This window comes from Ostrinia furnacalis, unplaced genomic scaffold (genome assembly GCF_004193835.3).
Source record: "Ostrinia furnacalis isolate ACB-3 unplaced genomic scaffold, ASM419383v2 OfSCF4158, whole genome shotgun sequence".
In the NCBI taxonomy this organism is placed as follows: domain Eukaryota; kingdom Metazoa; phylum Arthropoda; class Insecta; order Lepidoptera; family Crambidae; genus Ostrinia; species Ostrinia furnacalis.
Window position 1 is genome coordinate 64,166 of NW_021134397.1, and position 25,267 is coordinate 89,432.

Consider the following 25,267-nt stretch of genomic DNA (forward strand, 5'->3'; position numbering starts at 1 on the left):
TGCTTCAGTGTCAGGCTCCAGTGACTGACATGGCCCGAATAGGTAGTATGTTTGTCAGTCACCGGTGACTGTCATGGCAGCCTACGTGTTAAATTGCGTGAATAGAAATTATAGGCAACGCATTAATCCATTAATCGCATTAGCACGAAGTTGGGGTTGATTATGTATCCGTGCATTTCGGCAAATTCGACGTCTTTACAAGTTTATTTCATTCTAAAGTTATTGCATCCAGATTAAAAAACGCATTCTCACTTCGTTTGTAACAACTCAAAGAGGTGTATATTAATTTATGTGTTAAACAATAACAATGTTCGATACTTAACGGCGTTTATCTTGAAGTTTTGAGAAAATGAGCCCAGCAATTAAGATAACCGAATGAGGGCAGGGCTGACGTCTTTTGGTGGATGGTGGCCTTTCAGAAAACCAGCCGGTTTGTCGACCTCAAGGCCTTTGACATAAGGGCCCAGAGACACGCGAATCGCTACCCAGCAACCCGAAACTGTCGTAGTTTACTCACTAATTATGTTTAAATTGGTTCAAAAAGAGTCGAGCCAATGTAACCTGATACGATTTTGCTTCGACTTTCAAAGGGTTTGATAGAAGCGTGTTAGTGAATATAGAAGGAATACGAAACGGGAATAATCTGCTACCTGCTCATGACGTGCTCTACGAACCATTGTAAAAGGAAACCATTCAAGTCTGCGTTAAGTAAGCGGTCAGGTAGCGTGCGTAAAATTTGATACGAGACTTGCAGGCACAGATAATCTCGGATTAACATTCCGACCCTCGGCAATATGGGCGCGGGTGAGATCCTCGATAATGTAGGACAAAGCTTTTTTTCACAATAAAACGATAGACCCCGCGCCCAATTTATCCAATAAAACGTATGCGGGCGCTAAGTTGGGCGACACCGTGGCGGCTGGCGACCGATTCCACTCCCATGCGGTGTAATTATTCAGAATTACTAGGTTCAAATACGTTTATATCGACGGCAGTTCTTGTTATCCAACCCCTTATGTTGTTATTATGCGCTTGTGCACTTGTGTTGCCACGCCACGCGTCACTGGCCCTCGCGAACCGTCTAAATGTAATGATTTTTCGATTACGTGTAGTTACATGCAATTGGTATTTTGATGAGTCATAATAGGTATCGTATAGATGTCGAAGGTCCTAATACTCCTAATACGTTACATAGATTCAGATGTGTATTGTCGTGTACTCACATTCCTGTCTTACTCGTGCAGTTTGTCTTTCGCGTTTGTACTATAATTAATGACTCATTGACTACATTGGAGATGGGAATGTAATAGTTTTAATTGTTTAGCAAATAGGCATGGTACATTATGATTCATGTGAAGTTCTCAAATGTAGTACAATGTACGACGTATTGTAAACATCGGGCGTGTAATCAATTTAAGCCGTTTGTAAATTATGCTCGACCCGATGGGGGTTTCGAATTCCCGGCTATTTAGGGTATAGTTTAAATTAGATTGGAAAAGCGGGTCAATTTGATTTCAATCGATCCCTGATTAACGGAATTGGCATAATAATACTAAAGGGTGGCTAATTATAATTGAAACTATGAAATAGATAGGCATTAGGAGTTAGATTAGAGACATAGGCGAACGGAACCGTATAATTTTGATTTACAGATTATCTTCAAGACAAACTTGGAGGTTGGAGGTGTCAGTGATTATAATAAATCTTAATTTGAAAAATGTTGCAATAATTGAGGAATTATTATTACCATATTACCCAAAAACCCTGATAGTTCTTCATCACGATACGCATAAGGTAGAGAACCTAAAATGATATTTACATATTTAGCAGCACGTCTGTTTAGAATAGAATCTTTGCAATGCGTTTTCATAGTTGAAACCGGATCTGTCGATGCATTACAGGCGCGGGCTTTCCAGCTTTCATGCGTTTGTTGAATTTGAGGTATGCACTATGAGTATTTTTGGCTTTGTTTTAGCCTCGATGGCGTTTCCTTGTTTAGTTGTAATGGGGCTCTCAGAACCATTCGGCCGGATTGACGTGTGTTGTGCTCTGCGGTAAACAGTTTCACAAAATGTTGCTTACCACATTTGAGTGTAGTAGATCATAGACGGGTTTACCCGTAAGTTGATCGGAAGTGTGGTTACTTAATAACTAGTTTTCCACGCGTCTAATTATAAGTATGTAGTCAAGTAACGGTAACGGACGATTCATGCTAACTTGAAATGAGTTAATTAATAGTTAGTATTCGACAATTAGTTATTTTTCAGCCTTTCATTAGTTGATAATGTGTCATCAACAGCCCTTTACAGTCCACTGCTGGACTATGAGCCTACTCCACTATAGTGGAGGGTTTTGCCATAATCTCCACGCTAGGCAGGCGGGTTGGAGATCGCAGTTTAAAAGATTGATGTTTTTCAGAGAGCGCTGCTGCCCATTCTCTGTTTGATGTGTAGTCCCTAAGTCGCCTCTTACGACACCCGCGTGATAATGTGTAATAAATCGTAATTATTTTATTGTCGGTTATTGGTGTTAGTAAATCAATACAATATCGTAAATCGTGTAACACAGTTGCGCAAGGACATGACACATAAATGCCTTTACCTGAAAAAATCGATGATTAAATCGTAATAATTGACGATTTGACCAACAGCTAAAATTGGGGACTGGTATTTTCCGATTTGGAAAAAGTTTGGTTGAGATGCTAATATACCGTTACGGTTAACATCATAGAAAGTCCAAAGTACATTTTCTGCCCAAATCTGCGAAATAATAAATCATTATAAAATATCCCTCAGCAACAGTAGCTAATCCAAGATTGAACAATAAACAAATTGTTCCACGCTCTTCCATAGAGCTCTTAAAAGTTATTAACTCTTGTACATCTTGGTGAAAAGAAATTTGGTAGCTTTTGACATTCAAATCATCTTATTAAAACGGTAGTACGATTAATAAGTTCAACTTTCTAGCTTCTTTGGCTTTGTGTTAGCGTCTATTGACAAGTCAGGGATTGTTCTCAAAAACACAATAAAATTCGTCGCACCACTTGTGAATCAATTGAAAAGCTTGTTTCCCATCCTCCGGACCCCTATCATTCGTACAGTGGAACGAAAACCGTTATGATATCAGTATCAAATGCCACAGACATCAATAATCATGCTGGCTATTAGGATAATAAATTAAAAGTTAAAACCCGCCAAGTCTTAATCAAAGTTTAACTATTCCGCTGAATCTCAAATTAAGCATTACAGTTAGCAAGGAGATTGGATTACCGCTATCATTTTTAATTAACGAAATGTTCTAGATGAAATCTGATATTGAAAGTTAAGTTTTGTTTTGAACCTCGATGGTGGTACGTAACTGCGTACCATAGAGAAAAGTAATACATAGGAAATAGAGAACCCTCTCTGTCAAATTTTTGAGCCTACTAATTGACAGCCTGGTGTTAAATTCGCTGTACTTAACCTACGTACGTAACGCTCACATACACACANTAATTTGCATCAAACAATTTAATTTACGTTTGATTACTTGTGCGATACGAGTGCTTAATACATAACGTTTTAAATACATATAAAATCACTTAAAATATTGATATTACAAATAGATTGTTTCGAAATCTAAAGGCATTTTTACATCTGCACACAAACGGGAACTCGTAAAAAATTGCGCAGTAAACCTTTTCAAATATTTTACTACAACAGACGCGGTTTCGTAGTCAAGTTTAGCTTGTTGTATACGGCATATCATGCTGAACATTGTGGCATCTAATAGTGTTGTAATAGGGTGCTGTTTTGCAATAAAAATGTACAGTCTGACGTGGCATACGTGTGTGTATGCTCGATGGCTATTGTGTGCGTATAAGTCTACTCATTATGCGACACTTGGGGTGAGACAATCGCAAAATATCGATTACGGCGCGTAGGTACCGCCGCTTTGTACCGCGCACACGTTCTGCATCACTCGATTTACATAGCTCACCTAAGTGCGTAATTACACGCATTTGCACCTGCATTTGTTTCTCGTGCTCGTCAAGCTTTGAATATTTACTACTGATACTAATGTTACTACTCGTAGTAGTACTACTACTATTAATGTTGCTACTACTACGCCTAGTAGATAATATCAAAACGCGTCTGTAACGCTGTAGCAACTATCAATGCACAAATCTGTCGTCGTAGCATTCTTTAAATTCTGTAACACTACGAATTTTTTTTCGTAGCGTAGCGTGTGTATCTCTCATTTGTATTTAATAACAATGTAAAATTAAATATGATGAAGATTATTTATTTACAGTACCTACAACAAAAGCGTAACTTTCCTTTTAGTACATTATAGTAATTTTGATGTAGCATTATTACATTATTTTAAACATATCGTAATTTCATTACTTCGAAAAGCCATGTCAGTATTCAGTCTTCAAAAAGCCATGTCAGTATTATTAATTAACGAAATCAATCAATGTATTTTAAAATATGTAGATTTTTAATGATTTGGCTGACTGTTTTTATAAAATTTTAATTCGTAAAATATTTTTAGAACAGTAAATTCAGGTCACATTAGTAAACATTATTTAAATACGATTTCTGTGTTAATGATAAAATCCTGCTATAAAAAATACACACTTATATCGGATCGGAATGATGTAGCATTTTTTTGGTAGCCATAACGTAGACATCTGGTTTTCGACACACATAATATTGCTGCTATCTTTATGGCCGGTTCCATTGAATGTTCATATCGATTCATCCAGATGGGTGGTGACCTCGTAAACGGAGCTTTTCGGACGAAACAAAAGCGAAGACTGACCAAACGGGCGTCATGACGAGTGCTTCGAATTAACCCACATTATCAAGCTCCCATTATGTGTCGTACGTAACAATGGACAGCCGTCAGCCCGCGTTATGGGGTACCTATTGATGTTGATTGGTACATCAGCATGTTTAAATATTTAAATATGAAATTCTTTATGCTGGCCATGCGTGTGTTCATCGCGCAATAACAAATGACTGCCGCATTCCATCCTGCCCCACTCCTTTAATTAGGTATCTGGTTTGATTAACGCGTACCTTGAGTTATGCCGAGCCTTGAAGTGTAACGAGTAGTTTAGACGTATCGGAATGGATCTGGCCATCGTCATATCACTCAATACGATTTGAATGGGAATCGAGAACAGAATTGAAAGATAACAGATACGTATCTATCATAGTAATTGATGTAGTAGTAAAGACATCAACGAGTAATTTTAGGCATACGTGTTTTACTATTTTAAAAATTTCAAATCGTTATCGACGTTCAAATGTTTTAAAAAAACATTGTTACATGAAAAAACAGTGCAGTTCACATAACCACAACTTGTTCGAAATTAAAAATGTAAATTTGTAAACGTTAAACAAGGCACATTCCGTTTTTTTAGCTTAAACAATTAGCGAAACAACTAATTCATATTTATCTGTCTGATAAAATGCTAATCTTACATGTATTCTTTTGTAGTAAATCGATTAATGTAAGCTTTTATTACAGAGGGTAATAAAATATTATGAATCATAAACCGCCATAAATAATGGCTTTGATCGTTTTCCTCTGTGAATGTAGCGATTCACATACATTAGGCCCCTTGGAAGGAATTTTATGGGATCAGAATAGGTGGCTTTGGCATTATGGGTAGAAGATATTTCATACTTTTCATATTGCATTCCTATGAAAATAGAAGGTTGGTCCTGAAAACCTTGCATAAAGTAAAATGAAGAAAATAAATATACATATATTTTTATTTGCAAATTCTTTGACGTGGGAGTTTTAATCCATATTCACAGTGTAGGTAAATAAAATTACCTCACGTTCTTTGTACCAGTTTTTACGCTTTGCTAAACAATGTTCTAATACATTTTATGTTTACTCGATTGGAAAATGCTTTTACTGAATTGGACTCAGTAAATCCCAGGTTTTTCTTTTCTGTGACTCTATCACTCAGAATATAGTAACTTATTCAGATTGTAGTTATTTACGGAGTATGTACATTTTAACTATCAATAGGTGTCTACTGCTTTGACTCGTCTAAAAAATTGTCTGTNTCGTCTGTCTGAAGCAGACATCTAGCCGCCATCGCGCCAATGTGTTTGGTGTACCTAAGTCCTTTAGAACTCGTTTATTAAAATGCCATAATTATTCAAACTTTGTTGCCACGTCAAATGCTTTATTTGGGCTACTTTAATTTACCAGGTTTTTGTCTAATAATCTCATACAATGTAATATTCTGTAATCCGTATCTACCTAGGCTTTCTGATAGATGTGTAAGTTTCTGTCTTCATAAAAACAAAACTTAAAGATTACCCCATATTTAAATAGAAGTGACCTCCTTAACATGGAGTCACGGCGAGTGATGCATTTCGCGAGCCTCCTCTTTGGAGTAGTAAATTACGAGAGTCCTCCCTATCTGTTCAACAAATTAAAATTCACGCAACGCCAATCACGCATTACAGATCGATTGATATGTCCTCCTTACAAAACCGCCGCTTTTCGTGGCAGCTTCAGGTACTTGGCAACAAAATGTTGGAACAACATTCCTCCACCAATACGTAACTGTGTCACAGTCAGAGCCTTCAAAGTCAAATTCAAGCTACATCTGCTATCTATCCAAAAGAATATTTAAAGTACCTACCTACCTGCCCAAATGTATAAACTGCACATACCAACATTATAAGTAAATGATATTACACTCAATACATATTATTATTCATATTATCTTTTCTCTCTCAAACTTATTTTAAATACCTTAACATATATTATAATCATATTTATTAAGTCATAAACCTTTATTGCATCTTCTTAGATTATCATCATAATTATAAGGTGCTCAATAGCACAAATTAATGCACACTTACTTATTTTCTTCTATTTGTCAAATTTTGTAGTAAGTTGTAACGTTCGCTGTGGGCCACGCACCCCTCTTTCATGGTTTCTGCAGAATACCAGTGGCCGTAACGTGCTCTTCAGTACGTTATGACCTCATACTGAGCAGAGACCAATTTGGTACAATGTATTTTGCTTTTTAAGTTGATTGTACTTATTGTTTAATTTTTTGGTACCAAATAAATGTTTTTTCTTTCTTTCTTTCTTTCTTTCTGATGTGTCAATGATCTCGAAATCTAAATGCCAATGTTTTCTTGCAGCGGCCTGAACTTCCAAGACCTGATCGTGAGGCAGGGCGCCATCGACTCGCCGCCCAAGACCCCGTTCATCCTCGGCTTCGAATGCGCCGGCGAGATCGAGCAGGTCGGCGAGGGCGTCACCAACTTCAAGGTAAGGAATTCCTCAGATCTTCTTCTAGTCCAGGGGTCTCCAAACTACGGCCCGCGGGCCATGTCCGGCCCGTCACTGCCATCAATCCGGCCCGCGACAGCTTAAGACTAAGCCTATGTTTGCATAGGTGGGCAGAAAAATTAAATTTGTTATGGCCCTTGCAACATACCGAAAAAAATATTTGTCCTCAAGGCTTCAGAGTTTGGAAACCCCTGTTCTAGTCTATTCAACTTTTCCATCATCATCATAATTTCAGCCATAGGACGTCCACTGCTGAATATAAGCCTCCTCCAATGATTTCCACAATGACCGGTTGGTGGCGGCCTGCATCCAGCGCCTTCCCGCTACCTTTATGAGGTCGTCGGTCCACCTTGTGGTGGTAATACAACTTAGCCCCCCTTTTATTGCTGAGGTAATACGTTAACCTTAACTTTTGTAATCGATAAATTGATGTACGTCAGCTCCCGTATTTTACTTGTTTTCGCGGAGGTAATGTGTTTTGCTGGCTGCAGACAGCGTAGGTCCGGTCGTTGAGGAGATCTTCGAGAGAGGGCTTTGTTTGTCCAACAGTTTGCAGTATTTTCAGCTGCTGGCTGAAATGATGGCTGTATTATCAGAAAAGTACCCTGCAAATAAAGGGCTTATTACTTAGCGAAACTTACGTTGTAAATACTACAGCGGGTATTTATCTAAAACACATACAGATAGCTCCAGAAAGTTTGAATTCTTGAAATGAAAGCTTGAAATCTGATAACGGTTAACTGAATCCCATACAAACAACTTAATGACGCTTTAGAATAGTGTAACGTATCCGAAACTATCTACCAGAAAATAGTCTCCCCAAGCTTTATCGTAGCATGACCGAGTCAAAGGATACGCTGCGCTTGAGTGCGCTTCCAAGTGACTCCGTCCACAGACAAATCACCCGCGGTTTCGCATCCACCGACCATGCAGTTCACATTTGCATTCTACATTAAAGAAAAAAGAAAGAAAAAGTTTTTATTCAGCACCTCATGCTTAATACACGGTAAAAACAAAAGAGTAAATCATTAAGCTTGTTGTACACAAAACACTGTTTATTTTAATTATAACACAAACAATACATGTGTGAATAAAATAATAATTAACGACCTAATTTATTTTAATTGTGTACCATTAGGCAAAGCATAATGCAGTAATTGATCATGTTGCACGCAATACTAGGTGTTTATCTTGGGGGAAATGAATTAATTATGATTGAACTGTTCCTTAATGAAGAAGCAGGACGCAGCCTCAATCGATATAGTTAACTGCAATAAGTAACTTAATTATAGTTTTGTAACATCTTTTATCTGTACTTTTGGTAGCATTTTCCCGTCTTCGGAAACGTGATTAATAACATTGAAGTTGAAAAATGATGACTACAGATCGCTCAGGCTTTTGTATCGATCATTAAACTCACTTATTAAATTTTAACGATCATTCAGATACATTTCCGTTAATAAATCCAGAGGAAGTGTTTCTTTTTCCGATTTTCACACCTATAATAAAACTATTGACTTAGATCTAAAAAGTTACAAATTACTTTCACATTAAGTTTTAATGAATAGTGGGAAAATGAACCGCTCCTTTTTCCGCAAGCTTTCTTATAAATTGTACAATTTATTTAGAGGTAAAACATTTTGATTTTCTTGTAACGAAACCTGAAGCCGACGACTATAAAGGGTGACGAGACGAAGTGTATCAGTCAAGGGGAGGCTGGGGGTGGTCATACATATTAAACTTTTGCACGCGGCAGGAGCCATAAAAAAGATTGAGGATGCTGACGAACGCCGCAATTTCCACCGGCTCGCTCTTTCTGTTTCATTATTTTTTTTATGTCTCTTTAGATGTCTGGAATACGCAATTGCCGTAGCTAACTAATTAAGTTTTATCGACAAATTAAAAATTGTTTACGCGATTTGAATAAGGAAATTACAATACAAATGTTAATAGTACTTAATAGCAACTTTAAACATAAACTTCACGAATTCAAACTAGTTCCGTCTCCTTTTTGCGAGTGTTCCACTGATGATGTCAGTCATGAGCAGTCTGCCCATCATATCTTGTGGGAGTGTGATCTTTGGAAACATGAACGTGATATAATGCTTAATTCAATACAACATACATCTGTTTCCGCAATTTATTACACCGATCTTGTCGCGACAAGGAAAAATTTCCGTGCTTTTAAGCGATTTTGTGAAAAATATTATTGGCAGGTAGTTGCTAATTGCTCATAAGATAGGCCCCCTTAATTTAATTTATTGTCCGTGGTGCATAATCTTTTTCTTAAAGGTTTTAAACCTTTGTTTGTCACCTGTCATCCGCTTTGCAATGGAGGGAAGTCGAACCTTAATTTCGAACTCCTCCTATGTTCTTCTGATTAATTTCGTTGCGGGTCCAATGACAGTTTAACTTTCCCCCGGGACAAACTTGACCTTCATTGGTTGGGTTTTTGTGGCGGTCAAGCTGTAGATCCTGGCTACACAGGAGTTGCAGTGGTGGGAACGAGAGGTGGGAATAGTCCCGTAAATGTTAATAGTAATATGATTGAATTGTCATTATTTCTTTGTTATTGTAATTTACAGCTAGTTAGTATTTATTTATGATTACGAATAGAATTAGGTCGTTGACACTATTTAACTATACCTAATTCCAAGATATAAGTACATTAAAATACTTTATCCCTGTAAATCGAGATCGTTTTGTCCCAGTTTGCTCTAAAATTTGAATTTCAGTAGTTAGAAACATTTCATAAAAGTAATAAATAAAGTCAGTTGAGTCAATCTTATTCCGTGGTTTAGTTTTGACTTTTAAATGAGGAGGAGATGGAGGAGAAATTTATAGGAGAAGAGTCGCACATAGACTGCTCACAAAAACTATGTCAGTGAGGGCTGTCGTTTTAGCGCTCACCAGTTGACATCACTGTAGAGTGGGGTCATGCCAATCGCCAGTGATGCCAACTGTTAAGCATAAAAACTCATTGACTAGTAGTTCCAACTAAATTGTACCTTTTTGTCCACAGGTTGGCGACCAAGTCGTGGCCCTGCCCGAGTACAAGGCATGGGCTGAGCTGGTCTCCGTGCCGGCTCAGTACGTGTATGCTCTGCCTTCTGGCATGAGCGCCTTGGACGCTGTAGCCGTGACCACCAACTACGTGGTGGCCTACCTGCTACTGTTCGAGATGGCCAACCTTACTCCCGGCAAGAGCCTACTGGTGCACTCCGCTGGAGGTGGCGTGGTAAGTGTTATCTCTCAATCTAGTAGACTTAGCTAGCCTCTTAAGCTGTTCGCTGTCGCTATGAGCGCCTTGGACGCTGTAGCCGTGACCACCAACTACGTGGTGGCCTACCTGCTGTTGTTCGAGATGGCCAACCTTACTCCGGGCAAGAGCCTACTGGTGCACTCTGCCGGAGGTGGCGTGGTAAGTGTTATTGAACTTGGCTTGTCACGCTACAGCGTGTCTAGATCTTCAAACTTCAAACCTTATTTTCATCGAAAAAATCTACATAATAGCTTTCAGCCCATCTGTTTTATGAAAAATTATCTGCTGTAAAGTTTTTGCGCAAAAGAGTAACTCGACACGACCATCATCCATCTTCACAAACTTAATATTAGTTGATTCTAGGTACTTTTACTTTTAATATAAAAATATGCGTATGTATGTCGTAGTGAGCTTATTTGAAGAATCGATACGTCCATTTCAGAAAGTGCACCAGAGACTAGACAAACTATATCAAAGAAAACGGATTAAGTTATCGGTCCGCCTAACAAGAATCTTTTGCTTCAGTTATGTAATAAGGTGTTGCTGATGAATAGCTAGTTAGTTAGCTCGCTAAGTAAAAAAAATCTTAACATTGCTAACATAGTCAGTGTAGTTAATAAGGGAGAGTCCGCTAATTTGGACCAGTTTTTTTCAATCCCATTTTACACATAGTTTTCTTTTGTATTTGCTAATGTTCATGGTATATAATTAAAGAGAGATTATTCAACTTACTATTTCGTAGCTATTAATCAACACAATTGTTGTATATTTAGCACAAATCAACAAAATACGAGTTCAGAGCTTCGGTCCAATTTAGCCAACCGGTTCGTTAATTTGTACCACAGGGTTACTAAATTGGATTTCAATAAATTTCAAGCCTATAAAAAAACTATGGCAAAATATTATACGATACATTCTTAACAAATTAGATAACGAAAAGGAACAGTAGTTAATAACATAGACAATTGATATTGTTTTACACGTTATCACGATTTTGAGTAAAAGTTTTATAATTCCAATTATCGTAACGCACACTTGTATCTAATCTACTTTGCCAGTCTTTTGCTTTCATTTATTGTTAGTCAAACATAACTACGCTATTATAAATTCAAAATATGATTTACTAAAAAAAAATCAAAATCCTTTGGTAAAGTTCCATACAACTTGATGTGGTACAATTTAGCCGACTAGGTGATAGTGCTTTTAAAAAATCAGTAAAAAATATCCTCCTGAGACCCCCGGTGTCACTCGTGACACTTGAGTATATATTTTTTTTACAGCGCCATTTATTGGTATTTATGAAAATTAATAAAAGTGTGTGAAACGTTGGAATATGTCACATATCCAAAAAATTGCTATGCCTCGCACGAAAGGGTTTTTGATTTTCTAAACATTAATTGAAATTTTGAATTCGCGCGACCTCCGTCATGACACATTACAAGAAAAGAAAATATTATTTAAAACAAGTTTTTTGGTATTGTTTTCTGGTTTCTGTGTGCTACGGTAATATATCTCTCAGATTATGCGATAAAACTATCAAAATATAACTATTGTAATAAGTATTTTCGTCAATTAATTCGAGTGTCACTGGTGACACTTTGGGCACTCGTGACTTGAAATACGGTCCTTTTTAGGATTGTCTGATGGTAACGTCAAGTCAATTTTATGCAACTTTCATGAGACAGATGATGAAAAAATTGATGCTCCATCCTCAGATCAGACCCTGGATATCATCCAACACCAGAGTACTTGTCAATACCAATCAAATGACTCAAAACTCGACAGAGTTACATCGTTTAGTCACAGAGTTTCTATGGCTACCTTCCGTCTCCATCATCAGATCAGCTCCATGACCTCATTACATTGAAGTCTCATCTGAGTTACATGTCTATGGAAAATTTCAGCTCAATCGGTTGACAGGAAGTAGCTCTAATTCAGCTTCCAAGATTTTACTCAAACATACATTCACACATTTATTGCAAGTTAAATTAAAGTTTGTAATAACAAGTTTAATAAAAGCTGTTAAAAAGTAAATCTTATGATTCTAAACAATTGCAGATCAATTTGAAACTAAAAACACCAATTTTACCACACCTGAAGTAATTAAAATATTAATTAATTCAAGCCCGTTTTAATGTCTTTGAAACCCGTAGTGTCACTGGTGACACCCCCCATTTTGGCGTATGTAGGGGGGCTAGATTTTTTTTCGCATTTTTTGTTAGTTGTACATATGAAACTTAGCCTGCCTTCCAAAATTCAAGACAATCCGACAATTTTTAGGGGTCTGGGTCTCAGGAGGATAAAGCATAAAAATACCGAAAAATGTTTCAAATAATTGTAATCCACACTAATTTACGCTTCTAAATAATATATTAGAAACACCCTGTGATTAAATTTAACAAAATTACAAACTAAACATGCATTGTCAAAAGTGACTTGAAAACAATGAAAAAATACTTTTCAAAATACGGTAAAAACCACATGGCCGATATTAATTGAATTTAGTTGTGTATCGCTGAGTGTTGCAATTACAGACATTCAATAAATACTTTACGAAATAAGAGGGTGGTACAATTTACCCGGCGGTACAATATACCGAACTCTCCCCTATTAATTTATGTAAGAAAAAAAGCAATTCTTACTTATAGTGGCCTGTTCATTGAAACAATTCCAGACACTATAATAGCCGTAGCTAGCTTCTCGGAAGCTTTCCGAAGCTTTGCAGATTAAATCGCACTAGATTTATTACTGGCTTACAGTTTAATCGCAGCATAATCCTGTTATTAGATGTTGCAGTATGAGATTAATGAGTAGTTTTGTTCGAATAAGTGGATGACTTATCTTTAAATTGTGGTTGGTAATAAATACCTTCACTCTACATAATGGTTTAAATCGTTTTCTCGTAAGATTAAACTTGTCTCATTATTATGGAAAGTATGAATTTCATGTAATTAGTGAATCATTTTGGCATCAGATAATGTGCATGTACGGTGCAATGTGTAACACAGTGCTAAAAATACTTGCAGTAGCATTGACCCTACTAAGCACGAAGAGTGCATTTAAGCTTCGTACGAACTACGAATGGGTGCGCGCTTCGTAATGAGCCTGCAAACAATAAAGAACTGTCTAATTGTTGCTTTGAATTAGGTGAGAAAAATCTATTTATTCAGCGATCTTTTGTTCCGCTGACGTCACGTCACCCTTCGTGTCGATGACCCGTAATTCGAATCCAATAAATAAAGTCTGGCGTAGCTAGCATAGGTGCGGACTAAAGGCAATTAGCTAGATAATGCCTACGCGACTGCGACATAAATTGCGATAGCCAACAAACTAATTACTTAATTTGCTATGGATGGAGAAGCATTTTATATTCATATCTTATTAGTAATTATCCTTAGTTATCTAGACTTAAAGCTAACTTTATTCAAAGGCTAAGGTCTGTATCGCAGATACAAGACGGCGTACTGAAAGCCTGATGATTGCATTGCATTCCCAGGATAAAAGTCGATCTATAACAGTTTTGTATTATCATATTGATGTGTTATCAGAAGTGGTAGGTGTAATATTATGGTTTCCGATAATAAATTCTCCTCAAAACATTGACATAATAAACAGCTTTACGATAAAATATGTGAAAATGTTTTGTTGAGGCAGGTCCACCCAAATTGAGTTTTTATTTGTCAAAGAATCATTACGATAACCGGTTATTCGTAAAACATTTGACGATTGATTTGCATAATAATATTGTCTAACGCCCGTATTCACAAACAGGGTGACACATGAACCAATCACAGAGCTCTATTTAACGTTGTGCGTTCGATTTGCTGCTTCATATAAGCAAGTATCGTTAGTGAATACGGGCGTAAGTTTGATAAAAATTCAAAGCACGTGTTGGGTTTGTCTTTAATGTACCAATGTTTTGTTCAGGGCCAAGCCGTGGCGCAGTTGGCGAAGACCGTGGACAACGTGACGGTGTTCGGGGTCTGCTCCAAGAGCAAGCATGAGGCCCTGAAGGCCAACAACAACAACATCGACCATCTCCTCGAGAGGGGCAGCGACTACACCAGCGAAGTTCGGAAGTGAGTACCTTATGCACTTTCAGATTAGGTCTAAATTGGAAAACCTACTGAAGTCTGGTAGCAGATTTGCAGGAAGCTCGAACCCGAACTCTCCCTTCAGTGGTGGGTATTATTAAGCGAGCATTAGGTCTGTTTTTAAGAAATGAGTACACTTTCAGATTTATTTTAAGCGGGGAATCCAATGAGGACTTAGCCGCTATATCAACGTCTAGATAAGCTACTGGTTTCCATATGGAATAGAACAGGCCATAGCGACTAGCATACAACTAGGTAACTGTATTTTGAAAACGACGCCATTGCAAAGTAGTGAATATTTACTGATCTACTCATGAATTGTGATTGGATTTATTATGTGCTTGAGTTTGAATCCAGTACTTTGGGTTAGGTAGGATTGGGTAGGACTTTTTTCAGAATAAGTACGAGCTTTAGCATGTGTGTTTAAATGATTATGATCTCACTTAAACAAAACAAAACCATCAAAATGCAACACACATCTGCTTGTAAGAAAACATATACCGACCTACATTTCTTCGTAAAGAGACTTCGCGTAAAATCTTATCTCGTACAAACACTTGGTTTTACTCCAGTCCCGATCGGTTATCGGATGTCTCAGTTAACATTGTTATTGAAATATGGAGCTTTATTTTATCCCAAGTAAATAAATCCCGATGTTTGTCAGTTCGAATGCTTTGAACGCAAGTTTATGAGTCACGGCGAGATAATTTGTAACGGGTCTGCCGTGTTAAGTTCTAAAAATGAAGGGATGAAATCATGATATCACGAGCAGCTAAATATAGCCCCCGCTCGGTGGCCCTCCGCTCTGCTCGCTAATACCTTTGTTTATACTCCACGCGAGCGATGCTGAGAATGCGGGACTTTTAGTGAATGTTAACGTTTATTTGACATTATAGCCGCCGTAAATATCCGCGCTCGCTCTCCTACAGCTCTCTCTGTGAACTTTCAGACATATCGATTAGCGTATGACTCCATAACTCACTCCAGCGCTTAATAAAATGGCAATATGCTGTTAAAACGGCGCTGAAATTCGAAAATACATAGCGTGATAAATGCGCCGATGTTATCGACACTTTATTAATGATACGAGTCGCGTTGAAGGGGAACAGGATTCGGGACGCGGTCTTCACACGTTAATAAGTACATATCTGCCCCCATTGTCTCCGAGCGCAAACAAAGTTGTTCCCAATCCCAAGCTTTGTTAATTAGTGGTTATTACAGTTACATATTTCAGAGGCAGCTCGATCCGTGTGATACGAATACCACCAATTTATGAGGAGCCCCTTTCCTCTCCCGTTGCGTAGATATGTCGTCGGATGGCAGGATTAAAGTAAGGGTCCAATTAAGTTGGGCGCGGCACACGTTAATTGTTCAGTTTACAACCCGCTCCTTAGGGCAGCTGCTTCGTAACAGCGGCGGTATTTAATTCTCGTAAATAGACAAAGATATTTTTATATCTGGTGAGATCTTCGGAACGTAAACATCGGAGCCACACAAGTTCAGTGTAAATAAATACAGCGCCAGATATGTACTACTCGAGCGAAGATGATGAAGCTATTGCTTTAGTAATGTCCATTTTATTGTAACGAGAAGTGCTGCAAACTTTATTACAAATAAACACACGTTCTTACGTAACTCATTTATATTATGTAATTTGTAACAGCACGCTATTTCAGATATGAATACTCTTCATGCATTGAGATTGCTATACAATAATTATCAAATCATCTTAGATTCATGCGACAATACCTACTAAAGCGCGTTGAACTCTTTCATTTCATAGAACAGTTTTGACAAGAAAAAGAGATCTTTAATTTATAAATATAATTATATTAACAGCAATAAAACGCACATAAAACGTGCATTCTAAGCAATTNCTTGAACCTACGGCACCTGCTGTTCCAACATGGCCGCGCCGACTACGTGCGCCGCGCCGTCGACGCCGTGTTCGCGCTGTGGGCCGAGGGCAAGGTCAAGCCGCTCGTCGACTCCACCTGGGCGCTGGAAGACGTGAGTACTGACTGCATCCCGCAGGAGACAGGAGCCTGACTGGCTTGAACTTACGGCACCTGCTGTTCCAACATGGCCGCGCCGACTACGTGCGCCGCGCCGTCGACGCCGTGTTCGCGCTGTGGGCTGAGGGCAAGGTCAAGCCGCTGGTTGACTCCACCTGGGCGCTGGAAGACGTGAGTACTGACTGCATCCCGCAGGAGACAGGAGCCTGACTGGCTTGAACNGTGGTTATTACAGTTACATATTTCAGAGGCAGCTCGATCCGTGTGATACGAATACCACCAATTTACGAGGAGCCCCTTTCCTCTCCCGTTGCGTAGATATGTCGTCGGATGGCAGGATTAAAGTAAGGGTCCAATTAAGTTGGGCGCGGCACACGTTAATTGTTCAGTTTACAACCCGCTCCTTAGGGCAGCTGCTTCGTAACAGCGGCGGTATTTAATTCTCGTAAATAGACAAAGATATTTTTATATCTGGTGAGATCTTCGGAACGTAAACATCGGAGCCACACAAGTTCAGTGTAAATAAATACAGCGCCAGATATGTACTACTCGAGCGAAGATGATGAAGCTATTGCTTTAGTAATGTCCATTTTATTGTAACGAGAAGTGCTGCAAACTTTATTACAAATAAACACACGTTCTTACGTAACTCATTTATATTATGTAATTTGTAACAGCACGCTATTTCAGATATGAATACTCTTCATGCATTGAGATTGCTATACAATAATTATCAAATCATCTTAGATTCATGCGACAATACCTACTAAAGCGCGTTGAACTCTTTCATTTCATAGAACAGTTTTGACAAGAAAAAGAGATCTTTAATTTATAAATATAATTATATTAACAGCAATAAAACGCACATAAAACGTGCATTCTAAGCAATTACATTTATAGATAGAAATCTACTATTTTATGGCCATTTTGTGTTTAATCCAAAGTTTATGGCCGCGTGTATTTTTGTTTGCACTGGAACAAAAACATCTTTAAGTATTACATTTCCTGTGCTAAACGCAACAATGTACGAGTATGATACACGCCATTGTGTTTCTGTTGTTGTTATGTACTAAAGTCATACATGAACGGACCTTAGTCTCCAATACAGAGTAAAGTTGGACGATGGTTTATGGAATAGCTATAATAATGGTTTTAAAGCAGCCTACCTAGTTGTTTTAAATTACATAGAAAAATACCGGGTTAGGAGCATTAGCAGAATAAGAAAGAAAGTAGGCAACTTAAGGTCAGGATTGCAACATAGCAGAGAGGCGAGAAAAGAGTCGTTATTTACACTTTAAAATCTATACTAATATCATAAATGCAAATTTAACTGCCTGTCTCGCTTTCACGCCTAAACCACTGAACCGATTTTGATGAAATTTGGCATAGAGATATTTTGAGTCCCGGGAAAGTACATAGGGTAGTTTTTATCCCGGTTTTTGAAACAAGGACGCGCGCGTTAAAGTTTTTCTGTGACAGACAAAATTCCACGCGGGCGAAGCCGCGGGCGGAAAGCTAGTAAAACATATACCCTGCATCCATCAAACATCTCTCCTCTAATCTTTGGATATGTGCGCCTATGGTATAGTCTACTATACTCTTCTGTATAGGAGGGTAGTAGACCATATCATCATGTATTAGTCGTTTGAACCCAAAGCTGGCATCGGTCACTTACGGGAGCTGTCGAACAAAATGTCGTTAACAATGCGTATTCTTCTCAGGGTGTCCGCTGATGGCGTTGATATTGTGCTGGACTGCCTCTGTGGCGAGGAGTGCAACCGTGGGTACTCGCTTCTCAAACCCATGGGCCGGTACATCTTGTACGGTAAGTTTTACAAAGAATTGCGACAGATCAAATTAATCTTTATAGTGTCAGTTTTGAGGATCGAGAATTATTTGAGATAGATGTCTTTCCATTGTGTCCTCTAGTTTTTTTTCTAAAATTATGTTTACTTACTTATAGCTTAATCTCTACTTAGCTTGAACACTTTTACAGTTACGCACTGAGAGATAATCGTTTAGACAAACATTAAGAAATACTTGGAATGCAATAAATTCTCTTTCCGCTCTCGCCACTGTAAGTGAAGCTTCTTAGAACAGCCCAAAAGATCACTTATCATATCTTAATACCAGAATTGCGGAACCAACATTTTCAGCAATCTAACGACCATTAAAGAGTTTATCTGCGTTGATTAGCCTCTTGGGCTCTTGGAAATGACTTGAGGTGTTCCTCAGAATAACGAGAACGAGCGTTTGTTTAAATATCAGTACAAAACAATAGTATTTTATCGCAGGATCATCTAACATCGTGACCGGCGAGACGAAGAGTTTCTTCAGCGCCGCGCGTGCGGTGAGTACATGATGTTTTAATTATATTATTATCTGATGCTCAACGAAAACATTAGCAGCTATGAAAGGGTTATAAACGTAACAAGATTATCTTGGAAAAAATCAAGATGGCTATAAATTCGTACGCAATAACGACTTCCTGAACGTAAAGAATGTTACCGAATTCTATTCGTCTTAACTGTTTGTAGAGTATTTTAGGAACCGGTCCAAAATAGCTAATTCTGATTCATATTCCAATTATACTTTCTTAATCATCACTTTTAATATTCATAATATTTATGTCAAAAACTTTATCTCTTTTCTAATATTGTCATTGAAAAGTAAGTGCTGGTTTTGTTAAGTCTAAAATACGGAGTTACATTACTTAGGTAACTTTCGTGTACAACCCATCTCCCCACGCGACACATCTCGCGACACATCTCCCCACGTTCGCCCTCGCCCGTACCATAGCATCGACGTGACGTCACGGTTGCTAGGTGCGCAGTTTACTTGACCGAGTTGTAAAACAGCAAGTTGAATGTTTTCTTCTTATGTGTAGTGGTGGCAAGTGGACAAGGTGTCTCCCATCAAGCTGTTCGACGAGAACAAGAGCCTGGCCGGCCTGAACTTACGGCACCTGCTGTTCCAACATGGCCGCGCCGACTACGTGCGCCGCGCCGTCGACGCCGTGTTCGCGCTGTGGGCTGAGGGCAAGGTCAAGCCGCTCGTCGACTCCACCTGGGCGCTGGAAGACGTGAGTACTGACTGCATCCCACAGGAGACAGGAGCCTGACTGGCTTGGACCTGGAATACCTTCTGTTCCAACATACTACGTGCGCCGCGCCGTCGACGCCGTGTTCGCGCTGTGGGCTGAGGGCAAGGTCAAGCCGCTCGTCGACTCCACCTGGGCGCTGGAAGACGTGAGTACTGACTGCATCCACAGGTGACAGGAGCCTGACTGGCTTGGACCTGGGACACCTGCTGATCCAACAAGGCCGCGCCGACTACTTGCGCCGCGCCGTCGACGCCGTGTTCGCGCTGTGGGCNTGGAACGTGATTCGTCAGTTATTTCAAATACTGATCCCTCGGAAATTACAAAAATCAGCATTATATCATATCAAAATATGCGGTAAACATAAAGTTGATTTTTGTGTCACTTGCGCTAAAAAGAAAAAAAAATATTTTATGATTTTATTACTTTAAATGTTTTTACATACCATATTAAGTCAAAAAACCGATTATTTTATTTAAAATTTTCATTGATATTGCATGTCCAAGTGGTTACTTACAAAATGTTCCAATTTCTATAGAGGTCTAGGAAAAAATATTTTAATTTAATAAATAAATAAATAAGGTGAATTTAAATAATGCACATTTATTCACAAATATATGAAGGAACCAAACTGTAAAAAAGACTTAGATTTTTTAAATTACTTCGTCCAAAAAATAATGTTTTTTTAATACCCGTCGTTTCGACGGATGGTTAGCTTAAACAGGGTACGCCGGAAGGTTAGCTATCTAGGGTTAAACCAAATGTCGCTAACATACTTTGTTCTTCCCAGGGTGTCCGCTGATGGCGTTGATATCGTGCTGGACTGCCTCTGCGGCGAGGAGTGCAACCGTGGGTACTCGCTCCTCAAGCCCATGGGCCGGTACATCTTGTACGGTAAGTCCTAGATATAATAAGTAGCTAGAGATTAAATCTTTATGATAATTTTGGGTGTCTTTTTAGCTGCAAACATTTTTAAGATCGAATCAGTAGTTTTCCCATTTTGTCTTCTCCATCCGTTATGTCCATCCCACTAACTAAAGTACTTTTAATAAAATTGCAACATATCAAATTAATCTATAGTGATTTTGGGTGTCTTTTTAGCTGCAAGAATTTTGAAGATCGAGTCAGTTGTTTTCCCATTCGTCCGTTATGTCCATCCTACTAAAGTATTCCAATAAAATAATGTTTACTTATAGCTTAAACTCTACTTAGCTTGAACACTTTTACAGTTACGCACTGAGAGATAATCGTTTAGACAAACATTAACAAATACTTGGAATGCAATAAATTCTCTGTCTGCACTCACCACTGTAAGTGATTACGCTTCTTAGAACAGCCCAAAAGATCACTTATCATATCTTAATACCAGAATTGCGGAACCAACATTTTCAGCATTCTAACGACCATTAAAGAGTTTATCTACGTTGATTAGCCTCTTGGGCTCTTGGAAATGACTTGAAGTGTTCATTAGAATAACGAGAACGAGCGTTTGTTTAACACGTTGAGTGCGAAACCAGGTCTATAGACCTTGTGCACGTCTCGCTTACCGTGCGGCTAAGAAAATTATAGTCTTCCTTGTCGTGCGAAAGGCATAACTTCAATTGGGTCCGGTGTAGGAAAGTGATGAATATATTTCTATGATGTATTCTTAAAATAGAATCCAATGATGTACCTACCTTAATACCAGGTTTTTAGACCTGGTACCGCACGGAAGTAATAAAATGTCTTCACAATGCGAAACCAGGTCGAAGCACCTNGTTGAAGCCACGACACGTCTGTTCCGAAACGGCCGCGCTGATTACGTGCGCCGCGCCGTCGACGCCGTGTTCGCGCTGTGGGCTGAGGGCAAGGTCAAGCCGCTGGTTGATTCCACCTGGGCGCTGGAGGACGTGAGTACTGACTGCATCTCGCAGGTGACAGGAGCCTGACTGGCTTGGACCTGGGACACCTGCTGATCCAACAAGGCCGCGCCGACTACTTGCGCCGCGCCGTCGACGCCGTGTTCGCGCTGTGGGCTGAGGGCAAGGTCAAGCCGCTCGTCGACTCCACCTGGGCGCTGGAAGACGTGAGTACTGACTGCATCCCGCAGAAGACAGGAGCCTGACTGGCTTGAACCTGGAACACCTACTGTTCCAACACGGCCGCGCTGATTACATGCGCCGCGCCGTCGACGCCGTGTTCGCGCTGTGGGCTGAGGGCAAGGTCAAGCCGCTGGTCGACTCCACCTGGGCGCTGGAAGACGTGAGTACTGACTACATCCCGCAGGAGACAGGAGCCTGACTGGCTTGAACCTGGAACACCTACTGTTCCAACACGGCCGTGCTAACTACGTGCGCCGCTCGTCGACTCCACCTGGGCGCTGGAGGACACGTGAGTACTGACAGCATCCCGTAACCATCCCGTAGGCAACGAGAACCTAGGTGCTGTCTACCTGCGGCACCTCCTGTTTCAAAAATCGCTCGTCGACAAATGCCAGTTTTCACCATCAATTCCTAATTTTTAAGTGACCCATATGAAAACAAAATTCCTGTTATATGTTACCATAGGGGTTACTTAAAAATGTTGGGATTGATGGTGAAAACAGGCAAAAATCCCGCAGTACAAGTCACTTGCTATTCCAGCACTGAGTATTTATATGAATAGAGTTGTGTGAGCCAAGAGGCAGCTCAAGTTGCTGGTGTAGATATTCCACCTGGATGCTGGAAGAGGTAGTAATTAGATCTGCAGCGTTGTAAACTTAAAGCTATTGAATTAGGTGATTTGTAAGACTGATAAAATAATACCAGAACTGAGTAGGTAGTAGCCGAGAAAACGATCAAGTCGCTTCTCGACCCTACTCGACTTTAATCATTGGATAAATAAGAACAAATAACTCCCAATAGGTTGCACCCTATTCAGTACGCACTTCATGATTAAATAGTGGCACCCGCTGACGCGTGGAGCCATGAGTGATGATGACGGATGGATCGATCTTCCATATTAACAAGTGCTCGGTGCTCAGGTCAAGCCTCCGTCGACCGAACATATTCGGCGTGACTGATTATGACAGACGATCGTGTTTGAAAGTCATTTGACCCTTTTTTTGTAAGTAGACAGCATGTTATTGTGCCTGTTATGATAGTAGGGATCACGAATTAAGACAATTCCACGAAGTAACAAAGACTCCTTGTCTTCCTTTTCTTATCGAACCCTTAACAGGCACATTCGTTCTTTAAAGTGATCTCAGTGACAAACAAAATAATTAAGTCGTATCTTTAATTCGCTATCACACTGCAACTTTGTATCACAACAGAGTCGTTCGTTCGGTTAAATTATGCCGAAGGGCATAACTTATTATGAGCTTGGACAATGGAATGTTGTTATTGTAGTGATAAAATAATAATTAAGTAACACAATAAATTAATGGTGTCAGTAATTAAATCGAAGACATAACTCGTCTTCTGCATACCTACCGTTTTAATCTTTGGTCTACCTAAAGTAGGTATTATTGGAAAGTTTTATCCACAATTCCACGCATTTATTTAATCTTTTAGGTCACATATTTTGTCATGTAATAGTACTCTGTTGGCCATACGTTAGCTAAGTTGGATTATTTCATACAATTGATCTTCTTAAAGTAAGGTCTATTATTCACTTTATTTAACAGCGAGCATCGCACAAAGGCTTCACCATAATCTCTTTACGGCATTACTTGTGACTTTCTATAAGTGACTTTAATCCTTAAATTATTTGGTTACTATTGTTTTTACCGACGACAGCATACAGAGCTTTTAACACTGTGGATCTTTAGTTGTAAAAAATGTATAATTTAACCATCAAACATCATTTGCAGGTTGGTGAAGCGATGCAAAAGATGCACGACCGCAAGAACATCGGCAAGTTGGTCCTCGACCCGTCCCTGGAGCCCAAGCCGAAGCCCGCCACGCCCGCCAAGGGCAAGGCCGGCAAGGACAAGAAGCCCGCCAAGGAGAGCTCCGAGGAGAAGAAAGACAAGGAAACCAAGGAAGAAGAGAAGAAGCCCGCCGAAAATGGTGAGAAGAACGGTGAAGAACCGCTCACTAACGGTAACAGCGACGAAGGTCAGTCTCGAACTTTTATGACCAGGCATGTGTAGACGCGCTCCCGCTTCACATCGAATATCTATAACATAAGTATCATTATTACATATTTTTGCTTCATTAGGGGCATGCTACGAGCGCGTAATTGCATCCTGAACGTGCATTTTGATCGACGCATATTATATTAGTGAGTTTACATCGTAAATAAAGTCGTGTAGGAAAAAACTACTTCGTGATTTTAATAGCAAAAATCACTGTTTTCTTCTTAATATTCATATAAAGTTTAAAATCTTTGAAATAAATGAAAGAATTTGTTAAATCTTCAGTATTATATAAATAATTAGATGGTATGTTATTTATTTAATAACATATAATGAACATTTAAGACTATTATATAAAACAACGTACCAGTATTGATCGCATCATTAGCCGTATCAATTCTGTTACATCAATATTACTTTCTCAATTTCTAAACGATTCTATAATTTGTAGAAAGAGTCCGCTTCTACAGATCCATAGCGATAAATTTTGAAAATGTAGCATGCCACCTAGTTTATTATAATTGTACTGCGCACGCACGTACGGCTAAACGCTATTATATCGACGGCTTATAGGCGACGAAATGATACATTTATATTATATGCAGCCTTTAGACTAATTGCTTTTATAGAAATTGTAATTGTAATTAGCGTCGTTATTTTCAGTTTCACTCGTCACGGTTGTCCACTGGCCTAAATCATATAGTATAACATTTTAATTGTACTCAATTTGTTAGAATTTAATCATTGCGTTCCAGCACTGCAAACTTATTGCGGCTACATACACATTCATTGCATTTTATTTGAGTACACATTTAATTGACGTGATGCCTTAATTAACGATTGTGTAGGTTTAAATCATGTATATATTTAGCTTTGTATTTGTTTAGTTTGTTACAATTATTTTTGCACAAAACCAGCAAAATTATAAACTAAGCACCTCGATCACAAATCACCCGTCCTTACCAATGATCCATTTANTCGATTTGCGCCGCCATTTATAAAATTAAATTAACTGTGTTGATTTCATTACCCGACTGCGCCAGAAGGAGGGTTATTTAATAAAATGTTAGTGGTTTGGTATGGAAAATTATTGGCCTACGCCTCAGAAATTTTCAAAAAGGCCGCAGTGCCTACTGTGTTGGTCATAGACTTTTCGCCCAGTGAATCTGAAACTAAATTTCTTTAGTAATGTAAAATCTAAAAGCATTTTCTAAAGGCTGTTTAAGTCGTTTAGCCAGCTTGGTCATGAGACGTATCGGGTCTATTATCTTCGCGTGAAGTTACCCTTTTAATTCAATAAGTTTTTTGAAAAATATATTTGAATACGTAACTATATCTATCTAATAATGCATAATACATGTATTTATTGCATTTTGC

At 38.9% G+C, this 25,267-nt stretch overlaps 1 protein-coding gene across 1 annotated transcript in view; it reads left to right on the plus strand.

Annotated features, from left to right (window-relative positions):
* The window catches only part of LOC114358975 (synaptic vesicle membrane protein VAT-1 homolog-like), a 39,985-nt gene that overhangs the window by 12,535 nt on the left and 2,183 nt on the right, over positions 1 to 25,267 (plus strand). The window contains exons 2-8 of the mRNA XM_028313186.1: positions 7,170 to 7,299; positions 10,343 to 10,558; positions 14,510 to 14,661; positions 18,413 to 18,516; positions 18,986 to 19,041; positions 19,579 to 19,773; positions 23,624 to 23,870. Coding sequence (XP_028168987.1) covers positions 7,170 to 7,299; positions 10,343 to 10,558; positions 14,510 to 14,661; positions 18,413 to 18,516; positions 18,986 to 19,041; positions 19,579 to 19,773; positions 23,624 to 23,870 — 1,100 coding nt within the window. The remainder of the gene's footprint in view (positions 1 to 7,169; positions 7,300 to 10,342; positions 10,559 to 14,509; positions 14,662 to 18,412; positions 18,517 to 18,985; positions 19,042 to 19,578; positions 19,774 to 23,623; positions 23,871 to 25,267) is intronic.